At 39.9% G+C, this 23,200-nt stretch overlaps 1 protein-coding gene across 6 annotated transcripts in view; it reads left to right on the forward strand.

Moving 5' to 3' along the window:
• ctbp2a (C-terminal binding protein 2a) overlaps positions 1 to 23,200 on the forward strand; it is a 97,684-nt gene that overhangs the window by 41,929 nt on the left and 32,555 nt on the right. For 2 of the 6 annotated variants that reach the window (XM_088352063.1, XM_088352064.1), the window contains exon 1: positions 1,922 to 4,313. The exons of 3 other annotated variants lie outside the window; for them this stretch is intronic. In XM_088352063.1, coding sequence (XP_088208189.1) covers positions 2,063 to 4,313 — 2,251 coding nt within the window. In that variant the 5' untranslated portion in view covers positions 1,922 to 2,062. Of the gene's footprint in view, positions 1 to 1,921; positions 4,314 to 17,830; positions 18,304 to 23,200 lie in introns of those variants that run through there. One more of the 6 variants, XM_088352068.1, reaches the window with a different exon arrangement.

Consider the following 23,200-nt stretch of genomic DNA (forward strand, 5'->3'; position numbering starts at 1 on the left):
GCTGGGATGGGCTCCAGCCCCCCCGCGACCCTAATGAGGATAAGCGGTACGGCTGATGAGATGAGATGAGATCACAATATTCTAATTTTCTGAGACAGTCCAGTACTCCCTAGTGCCATCTTTTGGCTTTTTTTCATCATTGCAGCCTCTGTCAAGCTTTTTATGTTGTGCATGTAGTAACTATGAGCATTTCTTTGACGCTTTAGAATAAACTATTCCTTTTTTTAGTTTTCTTTTTCCTTCTTTTACCATTGTAATGCTACACTGACAAAAAACTGCGAAGATGGGCATAAAGTCCAACCCCCCCCCCCCTTCTTTCCCCTTTCCTCCACATCCATATTGCGCATCCCGTACAGCATTGCTAAAGTAAGATAAACGCAGATTAGCGTAGTGGAAATCTTTTCTTTAAAAAGACTCTTTGAACTTAATTGGGCATTGTTAGCACATACTTCAGATAAAAATACTATACTTTCAACTGTTTAAAGACACCGGAAACAACAAATTACTTATATTTAATGACCATTATTTGTCTCTTGATATTAAATACAGCTAAGTCAAAAAAATAACACTGCGATCGACAACAATATGTTCACCTGGTATTGGTGCACTACTCTTCTTGAAAATAATTATATTCGAGGGGTGTGTCATGTCTTTCCATGTTATGTTTACTTATCAAAATAAGCAATACAAATAGCAATTACTACCAGAGACACATTTTGTTAATGTTTTTGTGTTTCTAAATACTTGGCCAATATTATTCTAGTTTTGATTGTGAACGAAAAATACATAGACCATAGCGCCATGACTATTAATGCAGCTTCTTGGACAAAAGCGCTTACACAATTGTATGTTTCATATGGTACATTATTTTAGAAAGCCAAGTATTATTGGTACTTTGGATTAGCAACTAAAACATAGAAGCTCCCTGCCCCCATGCACTGCACTGCCTGGGTTTTAGTTTTGCTGATTTTAGAGTTACTTGACGTATAAAAGCAAAAACAAAAAAAATAAGAGGATTAACTTTCTGTGCAAATTTGTTTAGTAACTCCTACAACTAACCAATAATATTCACATGGCAAGAATTTAGACAGAATGGTGAATTTCCCTACAGGGATGAATAAATATCTATCTATCTATCTAGACCTACTGTCCGTTTGAGCAACCATTTAACCCATATCTTATGCATGTGGAAACTTACAAAACTTGTCGGGCAGTAACCACGAGCTCCAAACACAGAGTATGATTCCGGATTGTGAAGGCTCTACAGTAGCATGAGGCCCGGAGGATTATTGTCCAATCAGAGTGGATTTGACATTTACTGCGTTGGACTTAGTAGAGGGAACTGTATTTCCTTCAATAGCTCTGTGAAAGAGAGCCCTCCCTTTGCTGAAAAACAGCCGGCTAAATCCTGTTGGCGACACATCATCACCGTCAGGTAGGTGGCATTTCAGTATGTAAGCAGTCTCAGATGTTGGTAAACTCCTAATCATAGCCAAATAAATTGCCATCGTTGTCATCATGTCATTTCTGATTGACATGACGTCACTGGCGAAGTGGAATTAAACAGGCTTTATTTGGTTGTAATCCCTGGTTGAAATCGGCAGGGCGAGTAAAATGTACCAAAGGAAGGGGGAGATAAATCCTATTGGATTAGTACAAGCCCGTCCCTGCATCCAACCCGACCTAGCCCCTCCTTTTATGTTTTTTTGTTTTTTTTGACATTTGGTGTCTCAATCATCCACCTCTTAGCGTAGGCTTGCGTAGGTTGTGTAAAGTGCTTGTGTGGTTCGTGTTGTGTTTATGTGCGGTGTCCTCTTTCCAAACCAACATAACCGGAGATTAATTATTCAAGGACTATCAGCTGGAAGGGGAGCCACCTGATAGCACAGATATACATATTACAACCGGATATCAGGTGAAACTCTGCTCCGTCTTTACTGTTTTCTACCTACCTCTTTGTGTTACTTCTTTGGGTACTGTGTACAAAGACTTTGAGACTGAGAACTGCTACAAGTGGAATACTTTTGTGTGATACATTTTCTGTTTTCCTGCTTTTTTTCAAATGCTTGTCACCAACAAACAGTTAAGCCTCGGTCGCTCCCACAGTTGGGCCACTTTAGCGGGGAATGAAGGTCAGTGGGACAGAGCTGATAGTGCCTACGAGCAGCAGGCAAGAGTAGCTGGTCGACGTTGCTCCCTGTCTTACGGAGAGGGTGGAGGAGGGTGGCACGAGCCTCCTGCAGGGGTACGTCCTCCTGACCTGGATTTGAAGCGGGATCTGTATTCCTATCAAGACTACGGACATATTTACCCGGGGGGGCTAAGGAAAGGATCTGTGCCAGAGCTGAACCATTACGAACGAGCATCCATGGCTCACAGAGGGTCTATTCCTAACCAAGACTACTACTCTCACGATCCAACCATGACTCCGCGTACCTCTGAACCATTTTACCGGCCCGAACAGCAGGGTCCAATGCCTCATCCTCATCCACTCAGTAGGTCAGGTTCTCATTTTGGAATTGCCCCTGTGGCTCATGCTGGATGGGATCAAGCTCAGAGCGGGAGAGGAGGACCTCAAACGCCATCGCCAAATTTACCTCCTCCTCCAAGTACACCATCACACGAGCTAAATCGGGCTTTTAGGGAACCTTGTGGTACCAAAATAATGCCTGACGCTCAGCGCAGACCCTCTCGTGATTTGTCTCCTGCACAATATGGGATTGAACATGCATCTACTCGGTATGCAAACGAGCCTCCAACGCAGGCCAGTCCGTCTGTTTATACTGATATTAACGGTCGCCCATTGGATACACAACAGCAGGCTGCTACTTGCCTGGTGGTGGATCCTCCTACTCAAGGTATGATAATGAGACAAGAGACAGCGTCGCCCTATACAATCCAGCAGCAGCAACTCCAGCAGCAGCAACTCCAGCAGCAGCAACTCCAGCAACAGCAACTCCAGCAACAGCAACTCCAGCAGCAGCAACTCCTGCAGCAGCAACTCCAGCAGCAGCAACTCCAGCAGCAGCAACTCCAGCAGCAGCAACTCCAGCAGCAGCAAATACAGCAGCAGCAAATACAGCAGCAGCAGCTACAACAGGAAGGGCTGCAACAGCACTTGCAGCAATCTTTGCCACCTCCAAACGCAGTAACCATTCCCGACCCTAAATTTACTGTAGCGGCCCCAGTTGCTCCTGCTAATCCAGCCCCCTTACAGACTGCTACAGTTGTCCCAGTTGCATCTGCTCCTGTGCAGGGAACACTTATTCCTGCACTTGCAAACGCTCAGACTTCCATTGCCCATGCTGCTTCGCCCAATACGGCCCCACAAACACCTCTACCTGTGGATCACAAGAAGACGGTCGATCCTGAATTTCTTGCCTTGTTGCGGAATAATGGCATCTCTGAGAGCACCATCTCGTCGCTCATCCAACAGGGATTTGATTCCACTAGCTTGCTGGCTGTCATGGAAGAGAATGATATACGTACAATAGCAGCCAACCTGGGGCAAGCGCGCGTACTTTCTCGAGTGGTCCTAAACCAAAAGCGGCCCACAGAGACGTTGTCAACTCCCTATCAGCCTCACACACCCATTAGAGGCCGTTCTAATAGTTTTAGCCATCGTTCTGATGTCTATCACCAGCAGCAACCACCTTTACATTCTCCACAAGCTTTGAACGTTGACCCTCATCTTATCCCTACACCGACACCTGGAGCCCTGCAGACCATCTCACCAAGGATGGGAGAGGTAGTAGCTAGAAGACCTAGTAGCGCTCCCTCACAGCAGCTCCTTGAAGCTTCTGGAGGGTACCCAGGCCAACCACCTCGCTCCTCAGGGCCATACGTCGGCGCCATGATGCCTGTCCAATCAAGACCAATATCTGCATACTCATCTGGAATGGCTATGCAAGGGTTGCCAATGCATGGTATGCAGATCATGTCACAACAGATGACTGGATCAATGCCTGCTATAGCTGGTTCCATCCAACCTATGCCAGGTATGCCCCAGCAAATGCCCGTCTCCATGCCAGCTTTAACTCAACCGCAACAAGTACCGAAAGCATATTCTACCAATTACACGGTGCCCATGGAGCTTATGAAGCGTGACCGGAGCTTGATGCCGTTGTCACCAATGCATAGCCCCCACCCGAATCCGCAGATCATACGTAAAAGTGGAGGACCAGCGGCAGACAATGCTCTTGTTCCTGTAGGATGCTCAATTCAAGGACAAGGCACGATGGTTGCTAACCAGAAGTTAAGTCGGCGCACTGGCCCACCTGTCATCGTGTCCACTATGGCATCTCCAGACACAAGTAAATTTTTATACTTTTCAGACTTAAGCTATTATTTCTCTTAGTTGTGATAGGGAGTAACTGCATTCATGTTATGGGATTTTATGGCATTAGGGATGTTTTTCTTCATTCGCTTTACACAACTGTATGTTGATGCTTATTTAGCCCCTAGTTGTTTTCTTGGATTTCCTGCTGGTTTGTGAATTGGCACATTTGTCATAATATAATTTTCTTTGTAGTACTTCCTTCATTCATGTTTGGAGTTGGAGCCCAGTATGCTGTATGATATCTTTAATTCATATTGCTTCGAGGCATTGGCTTGTTAATTTGCATTTGTTATGCTCTGCATTTGTTTACCACAGTCTCCTAGCAAGGATTTATTTCTCATTTCACTCTCATTAGTATGTAACATTGTCAATAATTGAACCAAACAGAGGCACAGGCATTTTTAGTAAAGCCACATATACTGTATAATCAGCCCTGGCAATAAGAACATTGCACCCTGGATGGCATCACTGTTAAAAGCACAAGTATATCCATACCTCAAGCTTATGCTGTTGTAAATATGCGTCCTTATTCCATTATCCTAAGGAGGGTCCTTCAGAGTAACCTGGGAACGCTTTAAGGCAATGGGCTGAACAACCTACCTACTATAGCTCAACTACATGCACACTGACATGCATCCAATATTTGTCGAGTAAGTGTGATCACATTTTATCCCAAAATCTCGTTTGCTTACTTGCAGTGCAACATCAGAGTACATATCTTTGTCATGAATGATAACGACTTGGTCTCGCAGCATCCCAGCGCAGATAAAATCAAATTACAGTGCTGATGGCCGACGTGTGACTGTGTCATTTTCGCTCTGCACACTATAGTGACAAGACAGAGGGGATGTTTAATCCTTTCAGATCCTCCATTTCCACTGTTGCACTAATCCACAAATACTGACATTCTGTCCTCTTGTAACAGACGAGACACTCCAACGGATTTCTTAATTAAGCAGATTTTATTGTCTTCATGATTGTGAAGTGTTAAGAGGGAGTGGGTATTAGACCTTTTGGGATTCACTTTGAATGCAACACTGCTGTCATTTGCATTGAATGTCACATACATACACCACAAATAATGCAGCTTGATTTTGAAATCCTAGTGCTACATTAGAAGAAACGCAAGTGTGATTTCATACCTTTTTCACACAAAACAATAGACATTACTTCAACTATAGCTTAAGTTTGACCAAATGGTCTTTTTTACATTATTGTTATTTTATTTTTTATAAAACAGAAACTGTTTTGGTAGACAATTTTCAGCTGAAAGTAAGACGCTCTGTTGATGAAAACCACACCTCTCCCATGCAAACTAACAGTGGCATTTTGCGCTGGCGTTCAAAGAGCTGACGTATTTTTGTTAAGTTATAATACTCAAAGGAAATAGCTTCAGTGTCAAAATGTTTCTTCACTTCACACTGTGTTCACTGTGTAATATTTTACCACTGAATGTCTCTGAATTGTGTAGTGCAACTAAAAACGAGTGCTACAAAGCACAGATAAGAATACAAATGACTGAGAATCAAACTGACCCAGCCACACCATTTTCCTTCTTGTTTTTTGCCCAGCCTTTCACAATATTTTTGTTTATCAAAATAAATATAAATGTCTTAACCTACCAGTATTTGAAAACAGATTGTTTCCATGACAGTTAATCTGTTATCTTTTTCGAATCAATATAATTTGTTTTAAAGAATACAATTTTATTTTTTTTGGCGACTAGAAGCGTTAAAACACATATTAATTATCTCTTTAAGTCATGGGCAGTGGTCTAAAGCTAGATACCTCTTTATATTGAAAATTCAAATGAGCTCTACCTCATAAATGGCAATTGTATCATTTTTACGAGCATGGCTGAGAAAAGAAACCCACTTTGAAGCGTCCCCACAATTATACGTATCCAGTTGTTTTTACGAAAATTTGTGTTTTTAAGTTTTGTGGAAACAATGTCTCTTGAGTAAACTATTTTGGCGGGACTTTTTTCCAATTAACATATGTTTATCGTGAGGGATATGTTCTAAAAAGAACCTAAGACAGGCAAAATAAGTTAAGTAAAAACCTTATTATACATTAAAAAAAAAAGAACAAACCAGTTTCCAATGCTTAAGGTTTTGTTCTAATAAAAACACTGTATACTGTACCTGTAAAGATGTATTTGATTATATATTACTAAAACCTACTCTCTTAGGGACTATTTAGCCAATCAGAGGGCAGAACTAAATGCATGATGAAAATCTGTGAAGCAGTAAAACTGTCCAGGGTAAACGTTATAACAAGGGATTACTGTAACATTCTTTCCTGTCAGACACGTGAAACAAGCTATTAAGAAACCAATGTTCAGGTTTCATACGTGTTTTAAATCCTTAAAAATGCTTGAGTTTTAATGTTGTGTATTCATGGATTGAATGTGTTTTTGGATTTTTGTAAATTCTTGAAATTAATGCCATGTTTCTCAACATGTCTGTCTAAAAATGATACTGACACTGCTTTCTGGTGGCTTTTCTTTGCCATTGCATTTACTGTTCTTTATTATGGGCCATGCATCAATTAAGGGTCGTGTTTCCCAGTGGTAACTTTTAATGGGATGTCTTCCCTCAAATGAAAATATAAGCTCCATATCTTTTTTACACAACACCTATATAGCAAGTGATTTTTCTCCCTAAAAAAATATTCACCATTTTTTTTAAGATCTAAACATCATGTCTTGATAATTGGCTCATGCGAGATTAAAAATATATTTTTGGCTCTGCAGAACACCGGATTTAATTTTTTAATTGAACTGGAGAAATTGTACAATTGTCTTCAAAAGTCCTTAAAAGTGCTTAAACATGGCCATGAACAAAGTGTACTATCCCGGAATGTTGGCATACAATGAACCAGACTGTAGTACAGAAAAGGTTGCCGACCACTGGTCTTCATTAACTTGTATAACCACTCAGTATCCCAAGCTCTGTGGAATGGCCTTGAGCTAAACCCCGCCTCCATATGACTAACCAGCACTTGCCTCCCATCCCCCACAACGACCATTCCTGCCATATTCGACACAGTAGGATTTCCACTACTTTACTTCCACCCCGCGGAGGCGCGTTGCTTCCCGTCGGACTCGACAGTCCCATGCCAGAACAGGTCAGGTCCACTCTGCGTGACACACTAGCCGTGGCTTCCCGTTGCGTGACGGTAGGGGGAGGGTTTGTACATACGAGTTCTGGAGATGGCAGATTATGTATTAACCGACGGTGCAGGTCAAAGCTGCGGGCAGTTGTTGCACTGAGTGAGGGATTAGGCAACGGAGAGAAGGAAGGATGGGGGCAGGGACAAATATTGTCCTGCTACTGACTGATGAGTGACTGTCACAAGCAGGGGGAGGGAAAGGAGGCGGTGACAGCTGTCAGTCAACCTTGGACACTGAGATGGAGATTTATAGTAGCTTTTGCACAAACCTTGGCCTGAATCTGACAGTTGATTTTTATTGTGTTTGTTGGGTGCTTATTTGTCACACACATGCAGGAATAAATATTTACTTCTGTTTGACATGCGAGGGTGCTCCACTGTGGATTGCATTTGCATGATTTTCAGCTCACGGCCACTAGTGCCGGCATATTTTTTTTAAATTATGGCACTGAGTCAATGCAGGGAGGACTAGAATGTTCTTTTGAAAATGACTTAAAGGTATTACGTTTATTCTACTTAATTGTTTGTGGTTTGTGATGTGCAACTCAGACTTGTTTTAATATGTGAGCGCAGTTTCCAAGTGGTTTAATGTTGGGTTTTCTTTTTTTCCGTTTTCCAAACTCATTCATGTGAGCCTTATTGAAGACGTCCACCATGTGATTTATTTTGGTGTATTTTTGCTTTGGTCTATTGTTGCCATACAATCAAATGTGTTGACGACTGAACACATTTCGGATTAAAACATTTAGTAAATTTAAATATTTAATTGAAACATATTCATTTAACTTTTACGGTAGTGAACATTTGTAATGTTTGGACTGAGAACAGCTTCTTTTGGGGTTCTATATGTCAGGTTGACACATAAAATCATAAATCAGTTTTCATATTAATACTAATATAAGGTTTATTCTGAAAGTAAGAAAAACTGTTAAATTTTGTGATAACCTGGTTGTTGGACAGTCTGGGACAGGGATCTCAGACCTTTTTCAATCTGAGACCTACTTTTTGTTACTAATTAGTGCAAAGGATGGTCAATTTGATATATATTTCCAAAATAACAACTTATTATGTTATTACTATGTTTTTACTATCCCATTCCCAGGATTATTATCCGAAGCAGGGTTAAATAGACTCACACAACCACTAAACCAATAAAATCACAATGATCCAGCACTTGTGACCTATTTTCATAATAAGTCTGTGGGCAACTCAGCTGTGCTTAAGGTGCAACCTGCTGCCCGCGGGCACCAAGCTGGAGACCCCTGGTCTAGGGGATACAGGGCTGAGCCACCCGGGAAGAAACTTTTTGCATTTTCCACTGAAACTCATCGATTAGGTCTGTTTTAGAGCAGAATTAATAGGCTACATCTATGATAAACGTGTGCTGTAGTAAACTATTGAATAATAAATAAATTAGTTATGAAAGGCAACAACTCAGCAAACAAGTCACTCCCACAAAGTATGGTGAACGAGACAGCAGTTGAATGCAAAGACGTCTCCTCTCCCATCTTGTTAGACTAAAAATAAATAGTGTTGTTCCAAAGGCAATGCTATCCTATTTTAACATGTATCTGCAAATAAACAGACCAAATCACTTTCATGAGTTTTTGAATTTTATTCAATGCAATACTCATCCGTGATTTGGTAAATTACAGTATCAAATATCAGTACAGCTGCTTTTGTGATTGCTGCTATGAAAGGATGCTGGTTCTTCTTCAATGGTTTAAGGGTTGTCGTAACACCCATCTTATAAGCTACTGTTAGGGCCTGTGTCTACCGTAGTGTTTTCTTGCTCTGAGCATTTTTTTTCTAATTGCTTGAAACAGCAGCACCTCGTTTTTACACTATTTTGAAAACGCCGGTAGTGTGACAATGTGCTGGGCAGGTTTTATTTCCGGAATGCTCGGCGTTAAACCTTTTTTGGTCGCCTGGAGTTGATGCATTTTCAACTTGAGGAAAAAGCAACACTCTTCAATGTAAAATTGTACCCAGCCGTCTAATCGCAGTGCAGGCGGGGCACGACAAATCCTCCCAACAACCAGTAAAAGTACGCGCTTTAGCACAGAGGAGGGGCTGACTGAACAAGATTTCTTGTTGACTGAAAGACACGAAGTACACATACACACTATGGTATTTGCAAACATTTATATAATGAGAAATCTAAAATGTATTTTGATAAATTTTGTATTTATTTATATTTTCAAAAATTGTTTCATTTTGGGAGGGAGCACTACTAGGTCTTTTAGCTACTACCTCCCTCATCCTTGATGAGATGGTCTGCAGGATTCCAGGTGTCGGTGTAGGGATGAGATGAGGGTCAACATTCAAAGCTTGTGGAGAATGTAAAGGTCGCTGCTGCTGGTGATAGACATCAGAACTATGGTTATACGTTTATGAGACCTCTAAGTTTGGGAAATGTTTTTTTATAGAAACATTCTTAAAATGCTTTTATTTTTTGACTTTGGCCAATTTAAGCATCTTAATGGTTTGAATGGGCAAAAAAATAACTTTGCATTAAGACTGACAAACAGTATTGACTGAACCATAGGCTGTATGATCTGTTTAATAATTATTCTGCAGCTGTAATGATACACTTGAATCCCATCTTCTTAATTCGAGGTTGTTTTAGTTAAGAAAAAAAGCCACCCGAAACAGCTTCAATGTTTCCCACAAATTTACTTTTTTGGAACTTTAGGAGTATTGTTACATGAGGAAAGCAACAGCAGCTCCTCCCTTTTGGCTTTCCATCGCCTGCACATCGACTGTTATTTTTGTGTATTTTTTGTGCCTATGTGTGTGTGTGTGTGCTGGCAAGTGGCGCAGAGGTCCTCTACCCCACCAGCTGCTTCTCTTGATATCAGGCAGGATCATTTCCTCTTTCCGTAATGAAAGGATAAAGTGCGGTAGGATTGCATCCATGCACTGCTCCACTTTTCCTTATCACTTTTGCTCGCCTTCCTTCTGTTAAACTGATCCCTGTCCATCCATGTTCATCATAAAATGATTGCAATGTGCATGTGTGGCAGTGGAAGCAAAGGTAATGAAAGAAATATGTCTTCAAACAAACGTCATACCCAAAACAGGCGCTTTTCAGTCATTACTTTGTTTTTTTTCCTCCCTCGCCTGTCTGCTGTGAGATGAGGACGAGTCAAGACTACAAAATGAAGAGTGCTGTTTCTGAATGATCGGCTGCTTTAAAACATAAATGAATACGTAAATGTCATACATCAGACGTCATTTATTAGCATGAAACCCACCACCGTTCCACGAAACATTTTTGTCTTTTAACCAGTAACACGTCCCAGACTTTGACTCTCAGAACGTGACCCTGCCAACAGTGTTTGTTACAGTTAGCAATTTCTCCATTTAACGAGTAATTCCATTACTGTTTATGACACCCAAAAATAGCCCATTACTTCCGAAATTAGTTAGTTACAATTTACCGTGTATACTCGCATAGAATCTGACCCCCTACGACTGCTTAAAAAACACACACATAATAAGGAAGAAAGGAATGGAAGAAAACATTTACACCTACCTTTTGGAAGGGATTAAGCTTTCATATTTCTTGGCCTGTGCAATTCTGAGAGCTTGCAGACTAAGACAGCCGAAACACTCCATATCCATTTTGACTTGTGTCCTGAAACCACTCTAGGTAATGTTTTCTTTTTTCCCCAGGCATGGTGTATTTCAAAAATATTTTTTCCAAATAAAAACACAATTCAGTACTCTTTTAGCATAAATTCTGTGCTCAAATTTTCCCTATTGATTTTGTTGTTTCTTTATAAGCCACGCACCCTCCTGTCTATTATTTACTACTCGTGACACACATTCAAATATGAGCATAAAAATTCAACCCCTGATTTGAGTATTTTTTATAGTTGTAAGTACGGCTTGGATGTGAGTATATATTTTGGGGAAAATATCAGGTTATCAGAAGGGAAAAATTCAGCATTCTCGTACTCTGTGCTCGAGACGGCACCACTGTAACTTTATTCAGTTGTATTTTTTAGGTAGATATGAAAACACTATCTTTAGTGTTGTAATCAGCATTGTATTGCTGGCAGAAGGAAATACAGACGCTGCCCTACTAACGAACGAGATACCAGACGATCTTTTGTATTTGAATTTGTTCGTAAGTTGTTTCAGTCCATTTTTTTTGTTGTTTAAGGTTTATATAAGTATGTTTAACGCTTGTATAAGTAACTTGAATGTTTGTGTACTTAAAAAAATAAACATTTCATAAAATAATATGCTCTATAAAGATGAATAAAGTGAGGTTTAACTTACTTTTGGAAGATTCAAGAGGTCCTCTTCTGTGGTAAAAAGTGGCCGAAATACAGCTATCTAACCATATGCTCAACCGCATTAAGCTTTCTTATTCCACTTTCGTTTAAAAAAAAACGGCTCGCCTCTTCTTTACACTTTGCACCAACCATATTGAATGGATGCACGGTATCTTAAACAATAAAAATGTCAAAGTTCTTAGCGCGCTGGACATACAGTATAAAATGTTTTTTTCTTTCGGGTGAATGCTGAGTGACCTCTCACAGCGCTACACGCCGGTAGTGGCGGAAAAAAGCAGTACAGTACTGTCCTGTACTCGTAAAAAGGTGCACACAATATAAAACCTAACTTGCAGCAATGTCCGGATATTTTTCGACATTCCCCCCAAAAAAAGATTGTATCTACTGTTACTCCTAAGTCGAATGGTCATAAGTAGGGGAGCAGCTGTATGTATAATGCTTAATGAGCGAAGGATTACTAGTCGAAGTAAGGACGGCATTATGATTCATAATCTGCTTTTTACAAGTGGAGTAACGTTATGTTGTAAGGACAGTGGTGTTACAACATTTTATTTATAACGCCTTACTGTACTCGTTACAGAGAAAAGTAATTGTGTTCTAGGAACACGTTCCTGTGTAATGCGTTACTCCTAACACCGGATGTCGTACATCAGTATGAAATGACCTTTCCATCAGCTATACGATAGTACTAGTTTAGTTTCTAGTAGTAGTTCTGTGTTTAACCAGTACATTTTCTGAAACCAATCTGACTGTCAGAGTGTTGCCCTGGCACTCGAATAAGGGTAGATTAATAATTTGGCATGTCATTGATTGTGACATTCATTAAAAAGACATAGTTTGAAAGTGAATATAAAGTTTGAAAACTACAATCATCAAAAATCCATGTGCATTTCTATGCTTGAGCCCACTTCAACCTCCAAAACTATCAAATGGTTGCCCCAAATGTTTCGGAATTTCTAGACATGTAAGCGGTGCAATAATAATCACATTCCCTTATTCTTTGCCTACTCAAAACACTTTTGCTCACTTTTACATAATAACTTAATGACTCTGTTTTAGTATGTTATCGTATTTGTGCAATGATTGTTTAGTTGAAAAATATCGCTGCCCACAATTGCAAAACATTGGACTTCAAGGAAATCGAACCATGGTCTTGGCGGTGAGAATGCCTAATCCTCACCACCAGACCATCAATGATAAAGTTGACATACATATTGGTATTAGGTTTTATCTCATTATCACACTGTTTTTATTCACAAATGATAGAGAATGGAGAAAACAGAATGTCCTGAACAACTATTTAGTTTATTAAATAATGAATCAGACTTTAAAGGACATTAAATAATATTTATATAATAATAGATTTCAAATTTTATGTTGGTATTGTAATAATAGTTAATGTTGACAGTAAATGATTGTATTCATAACCACACGTATTCAACAATGTTTTTCACTTACAATGCTTAGTTTGAGCTGAGAAAAAGTAAAACCAAATCTTATACCAATTGTTAATTTAAAAAAGGGAGTTTGCATTATACCAAATGAGTGTTATACATGAATAAATATGCCTTAAAAACAGACGAGAAAAAAAAAATTGGAAAAACTGCAAAATATTTTTGCCAAAAATTGACTAAAAAGGGACAAGAATTGTCGAAAAAACAAAATAAACTAAAAACGCCTCATAAAACAAAGGGTGAGCAAAAAACCCCACACCAAATAACAAACCCCCCCAAAGAAAACAAAAAAACATAATAAAAATCAACAACAAAAAACAGCTACTAAAACATGTCCAAAAACCCCACAAAAAATAACCACATAGACATTTAAAAAAAACAAAGGACACCCACCTAGAGGAAAACAGTGATTTACTCTTTTCCACGACACATGTGTTCCAAATACAAAACACTGCAATGACGTCTGAAAACATTTATGATGCCCTTCTAGAGAAATTATTCAATGTTTTTACCAACATTATTCATGTAATTTAACTATTCATACAATAACATAAAAGGAGCAAAACAAGCGGTTTGACGCTACTTTATTCATTATTGTTTCACTTACTTACCTTGTAAATATTTTTGCATTTTTATCCTGAAAAAAAATTCAAAAAAAGATAAAACAAAAACAAACAAAAAACGACAAATGTCAGTGATTCGTGTCACACTGACCAGGAATGAATAAGAGAATAAGAATTTATGTGCTGACACGGACCCCTCCCAACCAACCCCCTAGCTTGAACATCTGTCGTCCTCTTGCAGCTGTGCAATCTAGCTTTCATTCCTTCTTTCAGCGCAGCTCATGTTTTTTCTCAGCCTCGTACAGAATGGCGGTTATACTTTACTTCTTTGTTTGGGGAAAGGATGATGTTTTTCGGATGGTGGATTATACAGTTGACCTCTCTCCCTCCCTCTCTGTCCCTTGTTCTCTTCTCGTGAATGAGGTTTTGTTTTTCTTGCAAATGTGGTTCAGATTTTGCATTTTTCAAACCCAAATGCTGCCGTTTAACACCTTTAAATCATGTTTCGCTTTTATGAAGTCGCACTTGTCATTCTGCCAAAGGATGTTTTTTTTCACAAAGGCCTGATTTTTGATTAGGGCTGCAACAATCAACAACAAATCTATAAAATCGTGTACAATAAGATAGCATCCAACAAAGTTCTTCTTGCATTCACCTTTGATATTTTGTCTTTTTTTGCTCTTTATATTAAAAGTATCCTACATATTTGCATACATTTATATCTATTTTTTTAATGTCAAGCTATTTGACAAATACATGGATTTTTTTGTTGTTATATATCATTGAAATGAAAATGAAATTAAATTATATTTATATAGCGCTTTTTAAGTCAATGAAGATTTCCCAAAGCGCTTTACAATGTGCTTCACATTTACCCATTCACACACACACTCAGACACTAATAGCGGCCGTGCAGCCATGCAAGGAGGCAACCTGCTTATTGGGGCTATTAGGGGTTCAGTGTCTTACCCAAGGACACTTAGACATGTAACACGGAGGAGCCGGGATTCGAACTGCGATTGTGCACTATTTTTCAATTTGGCCAAAACTTTAACTTATTTTAATAGAGGAGGACATTAAAATAGTGTTATTCTTAGATCACATTCGTTGATGATTTCAATTTTAAAATCATTATTTGCAGCCCTATATTTGATTTTCGACAGGAATTAATGCAAATATACTGTAGCAAACCCGGACTCTCCTCAAAACTGAAACTGATACAACACAACATAAATAATACAAGAAATGGGCAATTGTAAAACACTAATAACAATAAATTGATAGGATTAATCTGATGCCTGAAAAATTACACAAACAGTTTTTTTAAGTAGACAAGATCGCCCTGCTGTGAGGTTGTTTTAAATTGCCAGTTCATTTATGAATAGACTTGTAATCTCGAGGTCTAAACTATTAGCCTTCATTAGATAAATCCAATTACGCTGTCAATCACTGCAGTGTCGTACTGGTAGTAACTACGTTAATCTGTCACTCAGTAATCCCTATTTAAAAAGTATTTCGAACGGACAGATTTAAAGGCGTTTCCTCCCATTCTTCATTTCTTTACTCTCTAACTGTAGGTGCATATTTTATTTTCCTTTTTCCTCTCACCTTATCCTTTGAATCTATTGTCGTTTAGCCATTTAATAATTTGTAAAGAAAGGTGACCAATCCAAAAGTTTGTGTTCAAGTTTTAGATGATCAATAAAAAATGTCCCATCAAAGAGAATAAGGAAGGGAATACAAATCATTGAAAATGAATACCGTATTTTCCGCACTATAAGGCGCACCGGGTTATAGGGCGCACCCCGAAAAAATATTTTTTGGTCCTATTTTTGACATACATAAGACGCATCGGATTATAAGGCGCTACAATGGGAATGTAGACAAAACAGTCAGATAGTTCAGTCCAACTTATTACCCCCTTAATATTCCCAAAGCTTGCAAAGTCGAGAACACGTGCGGATGAGGTGTCTGTACTATGTCACTCAAATGCATCGTTCCATCATTTGGAAGGTTAAAGTCTTGGGATTCAAGAAATGCCAACCATTCCTTAATTTCTATTTTCATTTTTCGCTCGCAACTTTACTGTGCATATGACAATAAACACTTGGAATTGAGTTCAATTTAAGAATAGACACTCCATTCCATCCATTATCTGCACCGCTTATCACAGAAACATCGAGTTTAGTCTGAAACAAGATATATAGCCGGAGTAGCTCATCGAAGTCGTTGTGTTCATAATAATGTGCAGCCGTGGTCCTCTTATATCCGTGAGTGTAGTAAATCCAGGAGAATAAAATATTTACAAATACAGTATAGTAAAAAATGCTTTCTGCATGCTGTCAGCCACGTGCTATACACATTCATCTTTTTCGGCCAATTGCAGGCTTTGTTTTGCCGTTTAAGCCAATGCCAGCCTGTAAATGATAAAAAGGATCCGCCTCTTGACCTCTGAATAACTTTAGCCAATAGTGATCGATTCAAATGATGATTGACACATTGTTTAGCCAATGAAACGCCAGTAAATAAATCCCAGCATATACCGCGGACTACTTGGCCTTCGTGGGAAAATCTAGTTGGCGGCTGCAAGTTAGTTGCAAGACTTTGCAAATTAATGTTGATCCATAAATAAGGCGCACTTTATTATAATCTGCATGGTCAGCTTTTGAAAAAAATAAAGGCTTTTAGGTGCGCCTTATAGTGCGGAAAATACAGTAATCATTTATATGAAAAAGTGATTAACAACAAGCTCTTAAATGCTAGGTTTAGTGGTAAGCTAATAGGCCCCATTTTGTGTGAACTAGTTAGATACTGTAGGTTAAGATCCGTGAATCTGTAAAGATTTTTTACTTGGTCAGTTATTTAAAGTGAAACAGAGATATGAGTGACATATAAACAATTGTAAATACCATATTTATCTATTGGCTTTTATCTTGCTTTTAGCAACGCTGTTTTAGACGCGCACCACATTGGGAAGCAGGAATAGGCAGAGGAAGACTGGTGGAGAATGTTATCATGCTCAATCCCGATGTTTATGTTAGTTTAGCAAGAAAACAGTGAAAGTAAGAAAAGTTTTTTTTTCGAATACAGTCCTAACGCCAACCCAAACGAGATGAGAAAAAGAAGAGTTTATCGGAAATATCTAATAAATGCACGTGCATGAACATGTAAATGGCACAAAAGGAGCTTGACAGAAGCTGCAATGATGGCTTGAGCCAGAAGATGCCTTCAGCAAGTACAAAATTGTCCAAACCTGCAAATTTGCTAATACACCCAACTAAAGTATTTTTTATAAAGTAATATATTTATTTGTATATTTTGAGTGTTTCAAAACCAAAATTGGATGAAATGGTCTCTTTATATAAAAATAGACAATTAAACCCAACTTGTGCAGGTAAATGCAAACACGATAAAAATGGAATGTATTGTTACCTTTATTTCTCATGTATGATGGGCTTCACTAAGCTGTACTTGCCCAAAACACATCCCAGGAAATGGTGCCTCCATGGCCCTAGTGGTCAAGAGATACATACATACATACATACATTCACTACCCCCCGCCCTTGTGCAATTTTTTTCAAACCATAGCAGCCCACAACCCAAAATGTTTGCCCTCCCCTGCTGTGAAGTGTTAAAAAACATACATTCCAACAACCCTCGATAGATCAATGTCGCTTGAATTTCTGGTTGAATCACTTTCAGAGAAAAATGAGAGAGATTTCACGGCCAACAGCTTGAGTGTGTGTACACAAAAGTGTTTTGCACTCTCAAAGGACCCTGAAGGCCACATCACCACCAATAAAAAAGGTAGCGCTTTAAAAAAAAATGAGCAAAAGAGAACAAGGGGGAGGCGACACTTGCGGTGACTGGTCTTCCTCAAGTATTTTTTTTTCCTCCCCTTGCTCCCTCGCTTTTTTGGGCTTTTCCATTCCATCTCCTCCCCCACCGGTCCCCTTTCCCTCCCTCCCCTCTCTCTGTGTGGCTGGCAACAAAAGGCTGCTTGACGTCTGAGTGAAAACACCAAAACCTGCTGCCTCCAAGAGGCTGGTGGGTGGGTTGTGAGTAGAGGGAGGTGCAAGTGATCTGGAGGAGAAGAGGAGGAGGAAAAAGAAAAAGAAGAAGAGGAGGCGGACGCAGAGAAGCGCTCGCCGCTGTTGGCTGGAGACAGATAAAAATGCATTTTTTTCGGTTACCTTACTGTGGAGAATAAAAGCAGTGCTTTCTTTTCTTTTTTTTTTTCAACCACCAAAATTCCATCCCATCGTCCTCGAGGAAATAAAAGACATGGAGCTCCAGGGGGTGAGGTGACCAAGGAGGAGGACACATTTGGAAACAAGCTTTAAGAGCCCGGAATAGGAGAAGGGTGTGAAAAAATCCTCCAAAACGTCCACTTCTTCATTTTTTTCCACGTTTTGTGGACTATGCGCAGCTCCTGATTGGAAGAATGTGGCGACAGCATTTCCCAGGCAAGGAGCACGCCTCTCGAGTGTGCGTGGATAAAAATACGTATTGAATTGAGCCAATGGAGGAGGCGTCGCTGTCTAATGAGCCTCCTTAATGTCTTTGCAATGAAGTGTGTCATCATGCTTGTGTGTTTGTTTGAGAGCGCCACGCCGCTGCAACATGGAAAGGGAGGAGTGAGGGAGTGATGGTGATTGTAAAGGTTGTCATGTGTCATCATGTGTAGGCTAGAGACAAATTGCATGTGTCTGTGGGGGAGCGCCTTTGCGCTTTCCAGCGTCAGCCTGGCGGAACAGTGTGCGTAACGTCAGCCCAGTGCTCGTTCTGTTTTGCCACAACTGCAGCAATGAGCGACTCAATTATTTTTTGATGATTTTTTAAAAAATACATATTTTTACCATTTATATTTATAATGCTCACTTGTGTATAACATGCACTCCTATACATACGTTGCAGAAGTTGGTCTCTCGGCTCATACTAAGCATTGTAAGTGTACCGCCATGATTAAAATCATTTATTGAACCAGGGGCCGGGAACCTATTTGACTCAAAGCGCCATTGAAGCAATACAATTTTTGTTTTGTTTTAGAGAGCCACAACATTTACATTAAGACAGAGTCTAACCAAACCCCCTCTCTTGACAAAAGCTAAATTTTCTTCTTATTTCATTTCACTCTGTGACGTTTGATGATTTAATGAAATCTATATGATAACAATAATAATGCCATAGCCTGTGTCCTAAATCAAGAAATTGACCACTTAAAAGTTGTCTCTCTCCTGCAGTTACCTAATATCAATGAGGCTCATCTTTACCATCATTATTTATGGAAGTAATGGTTTCAACTCAAGGTGCGAGCAGAGTTAGAAAAACTATCACAAAATACTACAAACAAGAAAGATGTGGATGTATTAAGGGAGTGCACTATGTTTGCAGAGATCCGACTTTTCCCGCTGCTATCCCCTTTCAGAATGCTTTGGGTGCTTGGCTGTTGTTTTCCGGTCTTTACAGTTTGTTCTGCGGGTTTTCCTCATAAAGTTTGTCAACAGTCTAGATAGATTACTAAATGAGCGTGCATATAAAGGATATTTTTGAGACAACAGTCAAAATTGGGTCTGTCAGATATACCAAAGAGTTGTCTCTCTGGTCATGCTTTGTTTGTTATATTCACTCCTTTTAGAACGATTGTTTGTTTTCTCCAGTATCTAACAATCGTCTCTGGTCCAATGAACTTTGGTTGACAGATCGATTTCTGTACATTCCCCCAAGTTGCCATCTTACGGGTACCACTTTATCAATAAGAAAATTGACAAAGACTGAATTGAAACTCTATTGGTAACCGCGCAAAACAGCCATGCCAAACTTACATTTCAGTGTGGGCGAGGGAAGAAAAAAGAGGCGCCTCTCCTCTGCTTGTAAGACATTTAGAATTACCACGTTTAATATAAAACCTCTTCGCAAGTGACTTGGATATTGTTAATAAAAATAAACCTTTGGTTTGAGAGATGTGGTTCCACTTAATGTTTTGTGATTGTAGAAGGCGATATTTTCGACTGCTCAATCATTGCACAAATATGGTAACATACTACTCTTGTCTCTTGTCACACAATTACAAATGCTTAAGATGGTTGATGTGGTTAGTTTTTGATTTGTTTCCAGGGTTGATGCGCAAGTCTTTTGTGTGTTCCTAACTCAATTGCATGTGTGTGTGTGTGTGTGTGTGTGTGTGTGTGTGTGTGTGTGTGCATGTATATCATCTGCAGTGACAGATGGTTTTGTATCTCATGGTCCCACAAGCGATAGTGTTTGTGTCCGTTTTCTGTGTTTTTTTTTTTTTACTGATATCACATTCCCTACCGTGCACCCACCAATGTGAGTATTGTGTTAAGTTTGGTAGAAAGCATGATGAGGCAGCGGTAGGACAAACAAGGTCTTTGTGTGTCTGCAATTTGGGCATAGTAGAAAAGAAGAAGAGAGGTTGCTGGTGTAGCCGGGGCACTGATAGGGTCCAGCTGGGGCAAAGCGAGGTTGAGTGGGGGGTGCAGGTTAGCTCAGTCTGCCAACAAAAAGATTTCACCACCCCCTGCACCCCTCCTCATTTTTGCCCCTTGCCAAGGGATCGTAAAAGCCACTCCAGAAAGTGGACCGTGCCAGGAACACAGGCCTCCTATTGTAGCTGGTATGGATGCACAAGAGTGAATGTTTTGTATTGTCGCCAGTGGAAATTCTGGTCAGCCAGGGTTGTCGGTTGTTTGTGGATTTGGGTGTGTTTGTAAATCCCTGCAATAGAGTCCACCTGTAAATTTGCACACAACATGCTAATTGCCACTATGTCTTCATTGTCGCTCAGTAATTTTGATTGTTGGAAAGTGCTAACGGTTGTTGTTCTCCCTGATGTGTACAAAAAAATAAGAGTGATGACATAAGGCAAGTTTGGTGAACTGCAGTGCAAGAATACACAAGAGGAAATATTGCTGACAAATAAAAGCTACATTGTACTGTTTTTTTTGTTGATAATTTTAACATTTCTCACGGAGGATAACCAGAGCAAAAACTTTTGCATTTATATTATGTTAGGAATAGGCAGTTACTTACTATATTTTGTGGAAATAAACCAAGGGTAAAATAGTTTTGGGTTATCTGTATCGGACATTCATTTTGTGACAATCCCTGCTCCCCTAAAAAAGGTCAAATGTATCTATGAAGGAACAACAATGGCTGTGCAGCATTAGAGCATCACCCACGTTGAGACGCGAAACCATTTTCCTGGCCAAACTGGTTCCGGTCTTGGAGAATAGAATGTCTTTCTGGGAAAGCTGCTTAGTCAGCAAAACCAAAAATGCCAGGTCCACTTTTTGGGGGGAGTTTTCAGGCCTGATAACCTACGTGACTGCTTGAAAATGTGTTGCTATTCAGTGATGTTCTGGCCTGGAAAGGTGGAATTTCTTCCTGAGAGTAAAAACTGCCGGGTCAGGAAAAACAAATGTGATCAGTCTTTTTTTTTTCCACACATAGTGTTATCTACCTGACTGCCTGTGAAAGTTGGTGGTATATCAGGCCTTCTTTCCCCTGTTCTTGGGTAAACAGACAGACAAGCAAAGAAACAAACAGAAATACTGTACATACTTTCATCCCGAACTAAAAAATTATCACCATGTTTGTTTTGCTCATCGGTGATAACGAATGAAAACAACGTTACATGTTCAAACAAAGAACATGCACCATTATGAACAGCTTTTCATTAGGCCTTCATTACTGAAAATGGCTTGGGAATCAGATTTCAACGGCGTGTGGTCTATCAATACAATAATTTTGCTATCATCATAACCAACATAACATAATAATTGCTTCCTGAAGCTTTTACAATTTTGATTGCCTAGTTCAAAAATGTTACAGCTGTGTCCCTCCAATATGTGGCCCCTGCAATAAAATTTCAGTTTCTTTGACCCGTAGTTGACCTGAAAAGTAGAACTTCCTGGTTGCTAGTGCATGTACTGTAATCTCTTGCTCTTTACATTCCTTTCCCTCCATGTTTGGGAATACTTTAATACCACTGCACTTGCTACAATGAACCCCAACTGTGTTCCAACAAATAGCCTTCCGCCCCACTCCTAACACCCCCCTCTCTCTCCTTACGCTCTTATTCTCCGTAGCCGAGGCCCCCAGCTTGGGAGTTGCTAGGTAACCTGAACCAGCTGTTGGTCTTGAGCCCATTGAGCCGCTCCTGGCTCCAGGTCAAGCTCTGAAAAGTTTCCCTGTGAATGCGCGGTGTGAACCCGGCGACCGCCGCTGCTGCCTTGACATCATCGCACCATGGAAAATCTTCCTCACTTCCTTTTGTTTTTGTACTTTTATTGTTCCGCTAATGGAGGGGCCCGACGTGGGGGCGTGCATGGCGTGCGTTGCGCCACGCTGGCTGCAGAAGGAAGCGTTTACCCACCTTCTCCACACCAATCCGAGAGGGGAAGCTTGAGCGAAGTGGAAGCGACTTTGCCGTTAAGTAGAAATTACAGCGGGATATGAGCGAGTCCCTGAAGTGAGTCACTCCTCTGTAGGTGAGCTGTCTTAGAGGTCCATTAACAGAGTTTTTAAACTGCATTGTCTGTTACTGCAAATTCCAAACTACTTTTTCCTAAAATTTAAACACCGCTGCTTTAAACACGGTGTGGTTTGTTCTTTTTGGTCCTCAGGGTGTCGGCCGCGACTTCTGACCCAAGTCCCGCAGATCTCCCCTGCTGCGGTGCCCCTCAGGGCCAGCTAGCAGATGGCTTAAAACTGGTGCGGACCAGAGAATTATATTGTTGAATTAAAACAAAGCATTGCCATTTCTTCCATGTGCTCTGAATGTCAAAGTTAAGAAATTCAATGAAGCCCAGGTAAACGGCTCAAGTAACTATTAACTAGCCAAATGCCACTTCATCTAATTAGTGACACATTTTTTTTAAATGTGAGAATGTACGTAAATATGTTCATTTTTATGACTGGTGCGTACTAAGGCCAAATTAAGGTTAGTTCTTAAGTTGCGCATGCGGCTTTTACTCAGGTGCAATCTGTAGTGTGTGTAACTGTGCGGTAGTGTTGGTCACAACTTGTAACTCTCCAAGAATTGCAGTAAATCTAAGAGAGTTATTGCATTGGAGATCAATGCAAGCATTATTTCTTGATGAAATGTTGAAGACTGGTGATCTTAATGGACTACCAACAGCAATGTTTACTTCCCCATCATAAATTCAATTGATTGATTTACACTCTGTTGAAGGAGGGGTGTTCGTTCTTGGAAAAATAAATGCCACATGTCTCACCAAGTACATTAATCCAACAGTGCAATTTATAGTTGGAGGTTAAGGAAAAATTTGGAAAGGTTGTTTCTCTGAAAAGCCAGGGGTGTATATTTCACCGAAAAGT

Source organism: Urocampus carinirostris, chromosome 13 (genome assembly GCF_059441175.1).
Source record: "Urocampus carinirostris isolate Australia breed hairy pipefish chromosome 13, RoL_Ucar_1.0, whole genome shotgun sequence".
Lineage (NCBI taxonomy): Eukaryota > Metazoa > Chordata > Actinopteri > Syngnathiformes > Syngnathidae > Urocampus > Urocampus carinirostris.